Source organism: Giraffa tippelskirchi, chromosome 6 (genome assembly GCF_054371585.1).
Source record: "Giraffa tippelskirchi isolate mGirTip1 chromosome 6, T2T-mGirTip1v1.2.pri, whole genome shotgun sequence".
NCBI lineage: Eukaryota > Metazoa > Chordata > Mammalia > Artiodactyla > Giraffidae > Giraffa > Giraffa tippelskirchi.
In genome coordinates this window covers 31,746,882-31,759,243 of record NC_137280.1, presented here as the reverse complement: position 1 = coordinate 31,759,243, position 12,362 = coordinate 31,746,882, and the positions used below count along the sequence as shown (strand labels likewise).

General features: G+C 37.5%; 2 protein-coding genes across 2 annotated transcripts in view; one reads left to right on the top strand and one right to left on the bottom strand.

Moving 5' to 3' along the window:
• LOC145511662 (uncharacterized) overlaps positions 1-12,362 on the top strand; it is a 703,222-nt gene that overhangs the window by 471,425 nt on the left and 219,435 nt on the right. The window lies entirely within an intron of this gene.
• The window catches only part of SLC30A8 (solute carrier family 30 member 8), a 37,194-nt gene that overhangs the window by 22,911 nt on the left and 1,921 nt on the right, over positions 1-12,362 (bottom strand). Inside the window, exon 2 of the mRNA XM_081505263.1 lies at positions 5,059-5,258. Coding sequence (XP_081361389.1) covers positions 5,059-5,258 — 200 coding nt within the window. The remainder of the gene's footprint in view (positions 1-5,058; positions 5,259-12,362) is intronic.

Here is a 12,362-nt window from a genome sequence, read left to right as displayed (position 1 = left end):
CCAAAGGATTTTCTGTCAGTATCCATTGAATTCCTTTACTGACAACATCAGTCTCTTCTGACTCAAAAGCCAGATTTGAACTCATAGACTAATTATTAGAAATGAGAAGGCAAGGAGGAGATTGATTTGCTTTCTCAAAGTGAATAGCTTCTCATTTCCCCTCTAAAAATATGTCATTTTAGAAACAAAGTGGCAGGGCTTATGGAAAGGCACAAAGAGCAAACTGAGTTTTGTGAATGAGAGACAATCTCATTCCAGAATATTAATTAGACATCACCCGGGGAGATTATGTGTCTGTTCTCAGCATCCACGTGATTTCAGGGCAAAGCAATAGAAGAAAGTTGTGGAGAAAACCAGCCAGTTTATGCATCCTTCGAGGTGTGTTCACATGGGGGTGGTATGTGTGTGTTCAGTCGCCAAGTCATGTCCAGCTCTTTGCAACCCCATGGACTGTGGTACACCAGGCTTCCCTGGTCACTTACATGGTATGGGGTGGTATCAGTACTTTCTCTGTAAGGCTATGAATTTCCAGAATGTCACTTTTTCATATCATGTTTCAAATGGATTCTGTTTTTTAGATTTTCCATTTTGTTGATCTCTTATACAAGCAATTGAAAATTGTGCACAATCTCATGAATTTCCTTAATAAAAAAGAATGCCTCTCCTAGTATAGATATCAATGGATTTTCAGAGGGAGCTTTCCAGATTGGAGCTGCTAAAAGTAACTTCTTGGCAGCTCTATCAAGTTATTAAGTCATTCATTCGAAAGACTTACCCTGGCTCTAGAAATTATATGGCATTATTTTTTTTTAATTTGACTAGAAGGTTATTTACCAACTCTGGATTCATCTTGAATTTGATTAAGGGCCTAGGCTCTCTTCCCTGATGCTGGGAAAGATTGAGGGCGGAAGGAGAAAAGGACATCAGAGGATGAGATGGCTGAATGGCATCACCAATGCTATGGACATAAACTTTGGCAAAATTCAGGAGATGGCGTGCTGCAGTCCATGCAGTCGCAAAGAGTTAGACACAACTGGGTGACTGAACAACAACAACAAGCTCTCTTCAACTTTTCCAGTTTTCAAAAGCTATGGAAGTCTATGTGTATAGGTCAGAAAATTCAGTAGCTTGAAGAAACAAATTAATTCTCATTGCTTGCTATTGTAGTACAAAAAAATTAGCTTAGCAAATTCTCCTTTAGCCTTAGATTATTATTAATTTAGCACCCATTTGGGATAATAAAGAGAAAATGAAGCCAAAATATCAGTAAGAGAATGTAACAAGTAATAGTGGTAAGAGTGGTATTGACAAATGAAAGTGTTAGTTGCTCCTAACTCCTTCTGACTACCTGGACTGTAGCCTGCCAGGCTCTTCTGTCCATGGAATTCTCCAGTCCAGAATCCTGGAGTGGGTAGCCATTCCCTTCTCCAGGGGATCTTCCCAACCCAGGGATCAAACCCAGGTCTCCCACATTGCAGGCAGATTCTTTACCATCTGAGCCACCAGGGAAGCTCCAAGAGTACTAGTAGCTTATGGCGAAAACTTTATAGGTGGTTTATAATGTTATTTTAAATCATTTTGGTAAAAAAATTATAAATAAGATAACATACCATACCAAAACCTTTAGATTGTTCTTAACTATACATAGCTTTGTTATTAATAAAAAAGGATACAAATATATTAAATAAGAATATAACTTAAGATATTAAAATATGCAATAAGACTAAAGCTCTGACAAAAGAAGCACAGAGGAAGTAAAAATATTTTTAAAGCCAAGGATTGTGAATTAGAAAACAGAAGGAAAATTAAAATAATATATTCAATAAAAATATTTACCAATAAAATAAATAGACATCTGCCAAGTTAAAATTAAGGAAAAGAAGTAAAAATATACAGATAGTATTACAATGAGAAAGGAACTGGATTAAAGAGAGTACCAATATGAGACTATCATGTTCCATTGTATGATAATAAATTTTACAATTTCTGAGATGAATGAATTTAGAGGTTTATAAATAACAAAAATTTACTTAAGAAGTAGAAATTTTTAATATGTCTGTGAATGAGGAAGAAGCTCAAATACATCAAAAGATTATATCCAAAAATGTCTCTGAAGTCAGAAAATTTATTAGGGAGTTCTTTAAAAAGAAAGATTAATTATAATGCCATTTAAACTTTTAGCTTTTTTATATAAAAAGGAAATTATTAAAACTATATTTTTCATTTCAATATGCATAACTCAAATTCAAAAACCTAGAGAAGTAGTTCCAAACAGAAAGCTATAGTTAAATTTCAATGACAAAAAAAGGTATAAAAATCCTAACAAAAATATCAATGACTCAGATTGAGCAATGCATTGAGAGGATGGTCCACCAAGGTCAAGTTCAGAGGCACCATATGGGAGCCTAAGAACATGAGCTCTGGAGTTCAAACTGCCTGCCACTGATAGGTATGTTACTGAAGTCAATACTTTACTCTTTGTGCTTCAGATTTATGGTCTATAAACTGCAATTTATAATAGGACCTACCTCTCAGGAATGTCATCAGGGTTAAGTAAGGTAATTCATGGAAAGCACTCACCGCAGCTTCCAGCACATAGTAAGCATAAATACATATTAGCTGTTGTCATCATAATGTCAGAAATGCACGGTGATCTCTTAATACAATGCACATTGACAATAGGTCAAACGTTTTAAAACAGAATGAACTTAAAAGAAAAGGTTTTTGATAAAAGGCAATACTCATCCTTGATTATTTGTTAACCATTAAAAAACTAGGACAAGAAGAATACTTTGTTAACATAATAAAAATACTTAACCCCTCAGGAAATATGTCACTTAACAATTAAATAGTTGAACATATGACTTGATTTAACATATTATTTAACATGATAAAAATATGAAACATACAGAAGATATATAACTATTGAAAGCGAGGAGAAATAAAATTTTTTGCACAAAAGAGGGTTGTCTCCTAGGATGGGGAGAAGGGATGACAGGAACAAGGAAAATTAACTGAGATACATTTAGAATGGCAATAGTTCAAATACATTATTGAATTCAAAGTGAATATACAAAATGAAAGAAAACATGTACACCCATGGTGGATTCATGTTAATGTATGGCAAAACAAATACAATATTGTAAAGTTAAAAAATAGAAAATAAACTAATTTAATAAAAAAATTTTAAAAAAATAAAAAAAGAAAGAAAACACTGAAAAAAAAAAAAAAAGCTTTCCAAAATACAATAAACAACGATCTACAAAGCAGGACGTGTAAAAAGGGAGACCCCACTCACCTCTGGAAAGAATAACCAAACACACAAAACTACTATAAACCTAGCAAGAAATAGATTGTCCATGTCTTTAAACAAGCAAACTAAAACCACAGAACCTTGAGGAGAGATGTAGAGTGTTTGGGTAAATGAAGAAACATACCATATTCCTAGAGGGAAAAACTGAGTATTTTAAGAAGATTTGTGTTCCCAAATTAATTCGTATACAGTGAAATCATAATTAAATTTTGAAGGAAGCTGAACAAAATTATTTTCATGTTCAATTAGAATGATAAACAGGAATGAACAGCTTTATATTTTTTTTCTGTTAAAGGATAATGAGGGAAGAACAACAGACATTACAACATGTAAATCTACATTAAATATGTTAACTGCTGACAGATTAGCAACACAGGTCAATAAAACACCTTAGAACCTAACTCTATTAAGGGAGGTGATATATGTCTTCTTATGGCTGATTTACATTGTTGTACAGCAGAAACCATCACATTGTACAGCAATTATCCTCCAATTAACAATAAATTTAAAAAAAAGAAAAAAATAATATGGAGAAAAATCAATGGAGGAAATAATGAACTATTCCATAAATGATGCTGAAATCTTTGTTAGCTCTTTAGAAAGAGAATTTTTCAATCCTGAGAGCATATATGATTTCATATTGATTTAAAATTAAATGTGAACAATTGAACAACATGGTGATATTTATCTTCTCAGTAGATAGGAAAGGCTTACTGAGCACTAAAACAGTGGTAGAGTAGTATAATAAAATAAATCAGTTCAAAATGAAATGTTTGATAGAATTACCTATATAAAATTTGAAACTTCTCTAAGTCAAGCCAAAAATTAAACCAAAATTAAAAAGTAAACAACAAACTAGAATAGTGCTTATAACAAATGTGACAGAAGTTTAATATCCTAATATATAAAGAGCTCCCAGAGATCAAGATAGAGAATTACAAATTATCAGACAAAATACAGATCACTAATATATTAGCAGAGGGAAATAGAGATCACTAATACACATACAAATAATATTAACAGTAACAAATGAATGCATATTAAAATAAAGCATATTCATCTATACGTTAGCAAAGATTTTTTAAAGATTGAAATAAGTTCTAGTAACGATTTGGAGAGGGTCATTCTGCAAAGCTGGCAGACCCAGGAATTGTTTCAAGTTTTCTAGATAGCAGTTTGACAATGTGCACAAAGAAGTAATAAAAATATTCTTATTATTCAACCAACAATTTCCACTTTCAGGAATCTCTTTGAAGGGATAAACTAGAAAAGCAGGCAGAGTTTTATTCAAGATTTTTCACTGCATCATTGTCCATAAGCAGGGAAAAAACTCCCTAAATTTCTAACAATGGAGAGATGGTTATGAAAATCACAAGAAGAGCATATTATAGAATATTGTTCAGGCATAGAAATGTTTTTTGAAGAATATTTGATGGCATGGCAAAAAGCATTCAGCATGCTCTCAGTTATATTTTAAAAAGTTGTGAGCTATGAATAGAAAATACACTGTACAAAAATACTCCATAATGTTATTGGAGATTATCATTCGATTGTGGGATTTTGATGAATATTATTTTGCTTCCTTCTATTTTCCAACTTATCTACAATGAGCATATTGTTACTTTAAATGTACAGAAAATATTCAGTCTTTTTTTAAAAGAAGCACTTTAGACAACCCTCCTGTAATGACGCGGGGGTTTCGTTTGTTTGCTCGCTTAATCAGAGACATTTTGAGAAATACTCACCCACGACCTCTGCAATCATGAAAACTAAGCATATTCCCGAAGCAGCACAGAGCTTCCACTTGGCGTAGATTTGCTCCTGCGCCCTGTCCTCTGTGGCCTTGCAGTTGTGGTGGCAGTGATGGATGACTCCTGACTCCAGCTCCTCTGGCTTTTCTCCAGGACACTGATCTTTATTCAACGGTTTCTGCTGTAGTTCCACACTGTAGAGGAGTTTGACAGAAGCAAGAAGTGAACATGGTTGCAAACAAACTTCTCACTGACAGCCCTACTCATTCTCAGAACAGCTACGAGGACATTTGCTGACTAGCTCGGAACTTAGAATTCACAGTTCCTTCTAGGTGAAACATCCAGTATAAGGAACAAGCAAGAGATTTTCTTCTGAATTCTAAGTTACAAAAAAGTTTTGTTTTTATGTAAGCAAACTCATGTTTAGTCTATACTACCCCTGATTAGGTAGACTCCGGGAGTTGGTGATGGACAGAGAGGCCAGGCGTGCTGCAATTCATGGGGTCGCAAAGAGTCGGACACGACTGAGCGACTGAACTGAACCCCTGATTAGGGCTTCCCAGGTGGCTCAGTGGGTAAAAGAATCTGCTTGCAATGCAGGAGACGCAGGCAGACTCAAGTTCGATCCCCGGTTCAGGAAGATCCCCTGGAGGAGGGCATGGCAACCCACTCTGGTATTCTTGCCTGGAGAATCCTATGGACAGAGGAGCCTGGTGGGCTACAGTCCATAGGGTCACAAAGTTAGACACGACTGAAGCGACTAAGCAGGCACACACACCCACACCTCTGATTAAGAGATAGCAAAGGAGGGACTTCCCTCGTGGTCCAGTAACCACTGGATTCTCAACCGAGAATCTGCCTAACAATGCAGGGGACACAGATTTAATCCCTGGTCCAGGAAGATTCCACAGGCAGTGGGGCATCTAAGCTTGTGAGCCACAACTACTGAGCCCAAGCACCCTAAAGCCCATGCTCTGCAACAAGAAAACCCACTGCAGCAATAGAAGCCACCACAATGAAAAAAAAAAAAAGCCTATGCACCTGCAACAAAGAGTAGCCCCGGATCGCTGCAACTAGAGAAAGAAAGCATGCACTCAGCAAGGAAGACCCAATGCAGCCAAAGATAAATTCATTTTTTAAAGAGATCCAAAAAAAAGGAGAAAGGAAGCAAATACATTTTGATTCATTTCCTTCCCAGTTACTTCACTGAAAAGATTTTGGACACTGCTATAAATTTAGAAAAGGGCAGTGATGAGATTGTTATTGTTAATGAATAATATGTGTATGAGCCAGCCTGGTGATGGACATACTCACTGTGGCGTGCCATCACCGTCTTTCTTCCCAACAGTCACATTGTTAATAGGTTATCGCACTTTTTCCTGCTGAGTCCATATGGACCCTTAATACAGTTTTGCAGAAATCTCTACCAATCTATCAAAGTTGTAATGAGAGTTTGTTGTTGTTCTTTAGCCGCTAAGTCATGTCCGACTCCTTTGCGACCCTGTGGACTGTGTAGCCCACCAGGCTCCTCTCTCCATGGGATTTCCCAGGCAAGAATACTAGAGTGGGTTTCCATTTCCTTCTCCAGGGGATCTTCCCAACCCAGGTATCAAACTCATATCTCCTGCATTTGACAAGCAGATTCTTTACCACTGAGTCACTAGGGAAGCCCAATGAGAGTTAAACCTACTTGTACTTCCCAAAAGAGGCTGTGCATTTTTGTTCTGTTCAAGTATAAAGCATTCATAGAAATATGGAGCCATTTATAGACATACAGAATTTCACAGATGCAAAGATTTTGGATGACATTAATCCAGTGCCACAGAGAGGAGCCTGTCAGTTACAGTCCATGGGGTCACAAAAGATCGGACACAACTGAACAACTAAACAACAAACAACACAGTTTCTTACTGAAGTAACTAAGATTCAGAGACTTTAAGTAATTTCCTGAGGTCAGATAGCTGGGAAATGGCAGAGCTGGGACTCCAAGCTCAGTCTTGTTTTCACTGTACCCACATTGCCTCTCTATCTGAACATCAGTTTGCTTAAAACCAAAGTTTACCTCCACAGTGATCTCGAACTACTCAGGCTTATAATTTTAATAAACTTATTAGAAGACATAGAGAAAGGCATAAAGATGGAAATAAATTATTTTCCTTCACTTGAAGAGTTACTTCATTGGTCTTATCACCATCCAGAAAAAGATCTGATGGTTTTGGCCTAAATGATATTTATGATTATAATTCTAATTATCATTATATATTTTTCTGAATAAAATAACATACATATTCATTATAGAAAAACTGGAATTACAGAAAGGTACAAAACAGAGGGGAAAATAACTAATAAACATACTTCCAAGAGACAAATATTATTGATAGTTTTTTGTTTAGCTTTGTAATACGTAAATGCACTTTTTTTTTACTTAGTTGTTGTTGTCGTTCACTTGCTAAGTCATGTCCAACATTTTGTGATCCCGTGGACTGCAGCACACCAGGCTCCTCTGTCCTCCACTATCTCCTAGAGTGTGCTCAAATTCATGTGCATTGAGTCGGTGATGCCGTCCAACCATCTCATTCTCTGCCACACCCGTCTCCTTTTGCCTTCAATCTTTCCCAGCATCAGAGTCTTTTCCAGTGAGTTAGCTCTTCACATCAGGTGACCAAAGTATTAGAGCTTCAGCGTCAGTATCAGTCCTTCCAATGAATATTCAGGGTTGATTTCCTTTAAGATTGACTGGTTTGATCTTGCAGCCTCTCAAGGGACCTCTCAAGAGTCTTCTCCAGCACCACAATTTGAAAGCAGCAATTCTTCAGCACTCAGCCTTCTTAATGGTCCAACTCTCACATCCGTACATGACTACTGGAAAAACCATAGCATTGACTAAGCCCACTAGGGCTTCCCTGGTGGCTCAGATGGTAAAGAATCGGCCTACAATGCAGGAGACCCAGGTTCGATCCCTAGTTCAGGAAGATCCTCTGGAGAAGGAAATGGCAGCCCACTCCAGTATTCTTGCCTGGACGACTCCATGGAAAGAGGAGCCTGGCAGGCTACAGTCCACGAGTTTGTAAAGATTCAGACATGACTGGGAAACTCACACTTTCACTTTCTTTAACTATAGACCTTTGTTGGCAAAGTGATGTCTCTGCTTTTTAATATGATATCTAGATTCCTCATAGCTTTTCTTCCAAAGAGCAAGCGCCTTCTAATTTCATGGCTGCAGTCACCATCCACAGTGATTTTGGAGCCCAAGAAAATAAAATCTGTCACTGTTTCCACTTTTTCCCCTTCTATTTTCCATGCAGTGATGGGACTGGATGCCACGATCTTGGTTTTTTGAATGTTGAGTTTCTAGCCAACTTTTTCACTCTCTTCTTTCACCTTCAGTGAAAGGTGAAAGACCTCTTTGGTTCTTTGTGAAGTTATTTTCTTTTCTTCAGTGAAAGAACTCTTTAGTTCCTCTTCCCTTTCTGCCATAAGAGTGGTAATATCTGCATATCTTGAGGTTGTTGATATTTCTCCCAGAAGTGTTGATTTCAGCTTGTAATTCATCCAGCCTGGCATTTCATATGATGCACTCTACATACAAGTTAAATAAGCAGGGTGACAATATATAGCCTTGACGTACTCCTTTCCCAATTTTGAACCAGTCAGTTGTACCATGTCTAGTTCTAACTATTGCTTCTTGACCCACATAGAGATTTCTCAGGAGACAAATAAAGTAGTCTGGTATTCCCATCTCTTTAAGAATTTTTCAGAGTTTTTTGTGATTCACTTTTTTCTTAGAGTCCATATTAATTAGAATGGTTTTCATTGCAAGTACAGAAAACAAAGCTCATGCTAGGTATATCAATACATGGGAATTATTGGTTTTGCAGCTGAAAACATCTATAGACATCAGACCTGATTTATCAAAGCTCCAGAGCCATTGCTCTGCAGTTTTCTACTACTCTTTTACCGCAGGCTAATTTTTATCATAAAGTGGAATAGTTGCCCAAGGTAATCAGGACTGTGTACTTGTATTTTCTTATACAGGGAGAAAGAGTGTTCATTCTCCCAACTGCTAAACAGGAGTCCTGAATTGCATGCTGATTCGGCCAGCCTTTAAAGCCAGAGGAATATGGATGGGATAATTGGCTTAGACCTCGTTTACAGCCAGAAGACTGGCTCAACCCAACCACACTGACTCCTAGAGCTGAGAGTGGGGTAAACTCTACCCAGATCACATGACTGCAACTCAGTGGGGGTGGGCTGGGGATTCCACCAAAGATACAGATTTGGGACCTAATTTTTAGCTGTATATATTATTAACATTTTCTCAATTTAGTAAATATTCTACATCATTAGTTCAATATAGAGAGCATTATATTTAGTATAGATATATCACAGTATTTCCTAAAATTGAATAATTGACTCTTCCAATTATTTGCTTGTATAAGCTCTGCTGTGATTCATATCCTTATATTTAATCTTTACTCAATGTATTATTATTTCCTCAAAAGGTAATCCTGAAAGGGGAATTACTTGGTTAAAGAATATCTACATTTTTAAGGAATTTCATGTATGTTGACAAATTGGCTTCAGAATGTTTTTGCTAGTGATGTTAATAGCACTCAGGATTTTGAAGAGTTCTAAATAATCTAATTGGAATATGAACCATCTGGCAAGAGACACATGTAGTTCTTACATCTATAGATTTTCACCTTTGTAATGTGATACACACTGATAATTAGCAACCATATAGCACAGCAATGTTAGTCGCCAATGGTCATCGACTCAGAGGAGCCAGAGAACTAATAGCAGAGCGCGGTGGAGGTTTCCTTTTTCTTTGTGCTGAGAAGGCAGTGTGAGAGGGACAGGGTCACTGAATGTTCTGGCATTGTTCTTATGACCACTGGTTTACTCAGCTTTCTTTTCTGTTTTTCATAACCATGCAGGCAGAGAAAACCAGGTGGTGAGTGAACTTACCCTCCTACCAGGGGCACAGCCTGTGTACAATGCCACAAGAGGAAAAGTGCACAAAACCTGGCCAGTTTTTACTTTTAATACTGCTACCTGGTCCTAGACAAGGACGAGAGCTGAAATTGTTTCTTGAAGCACTAAGCCAGAAATCCAAAAGTGGTACTGAAATTGGATGCAGTGTGTTCATACATGTATATGTATGTGTTTTATGGGGAGAGGCAGGAGCCCACCATCTTCACTAAACTCCCCAAAGGGTCTACAATTCCAAAAGAAGTTAAAAACTGAAGTTAAAATATATTCCTCATCATCTCATAAGACCAAAGTGATCTGACTATCTCTAGATGAAGGACAGGCCCTCAATCTGAAAGTGTTACAAATTCTAAGAATTTTAAAACATAGGTTCTAGAAAGCAAGTGCTAGAATATATCAAAAAATGAAATGTGAATCTGTCAAAGAGTAAATCACCAGAATTCCCACCCATTCACATATGGCTGAGACTTTGAAGAGCAGGAGCAATAGGGTGGAGCAAAGAAATTTCTTGTAGTATCAGAGAGAGAAAAAAGGGTGGGGGGGAGAAACAGAGAAGAAAGATAAGGAAATATTGGAAAATTTGACATCAGTAGCCTAGAACTTTGAGTTCATCCCTTTAAAAAGGAATTAAAGAGTGGAGCTTTATTTTGTGACCTTGGAGAATCTTTTTTTTTTTAATTTTGTATCTTATTTTCATTTGGTTTTAGAGGTTAAACATCTTTGTTTCTATACTTTTGAAGTGGAACTGGTAATATTGGGCTGGCCAAAAAGATTGTTCAACATTTTTGGCCAACTAGATAATTTTTTAACCTCTTATTTATATGCTGACTACATAAAATCACTTTGTTTTTGTACTTTAACATTACTTTTCCCAAGAAACTCAAATCACTAGTCCTGTTGGGAGAGGAAATAAAAGCTTAGGTCTCCCCATGACGTTTCAACCACTTCATGAATTCATCCATTCAACAAATGTACTGCATGTCTACCATACATCTGCCCCATCAAAGATGCTAATGATACCATGTCCTTGATACAAACTAAGCTCTTGATCTAAGAAGCTTTATGTCCTAGCAGAGGGGGGACAGGCAAACCAGCTGACAGTAACAGAGGCTATGTGGTATCATGGGCAGTGACTGGGAGAGGAAAGGTTAAAAAGAGTGGTATATGGGAAAGTTGAGAGACTATAGATGTAAGTGTATTTTAATTAAGCACTTCAAGCTATTGAGAGTGACTGGTTTTCAAAGTTTGTTTTTAAATAAGTAATATAGTCACTCAAAACAATTTTCCACCCATCTCACTGAAACCTTATATATATGTGTGTATATATATATATATACGAGCAGCCTATCCAAATAGGCTGCTTCCCCAGTGGCTCAGTTGGTAAAGAATCTGCCTGCAATGCAGGAAACCCCAGTTGGATTCCTGGGATGGAAAGATCCCCTGGGGAAAGGATAGGCTACCCACTCCAGTATTCTTGGGTTTCCCTGGTGGCTCAGACAGTAAAGAATCCACTTGCAATGCGGGAGACCTGGGTGTGATACCTGGGTTGGGAAGATCCCCTGGAGGAGGGAATGGCTACCCACTCCAGTATTCTTGCCTGGAGAATCCCCATGGACAGAGAAGACTGGCGGGCTACAATCCACGGGATCGCAGAGTCAGACACGAGTGAGCGACTAACACACACTCAAACAACCATCACCACAATCAAATTTAGAACATTTTCATCACCCCAAAAAGAAATTCCATACCCAGTAAAACCCCACTCTCCTCACACACAGTACTACCTCAAGAAACCACTAGTCTACTTTCTGTCTTTATAAAATTGCCTATTCCGGATATTTTCTATAAAGAGAACCATACATTATGTAGTTTTTGTGGCTGGCTTCTTTCATTTAGCATAATGTTTTCAAGTTCATTCATGTTATAGCAAATATCAGTATGTTAGTACTTTATTGCTTTGTATTTAGTGTGTCTGCAGAAGAGTGGGAGGGGAGGGGAACAGAATTCACAAACAGGAGGCGTGGGTCCACATCCCAACTCTGCTATAATCAAACAGATGTCTAGCCTTAAGAATAGTATTTATTCTCTTTGGAATTCCCTTTACTATTTGGCAAAATGCTACTACTACTACTAAGTCGCTTCAGTCATGTCCGACTCTGTGCGACCCCATAAACGGCAGCCCACCAGGCTTCCCCGTCCCTGGGATTCTCCAGGCAAGAACACTGGAGTGGGTTGCCATTTCCTTCTCCAATGCATGAAAGTGAAAAGTGGAAGTGAAGTTGCTCAGTTGTGTCTGACTCTTAGCG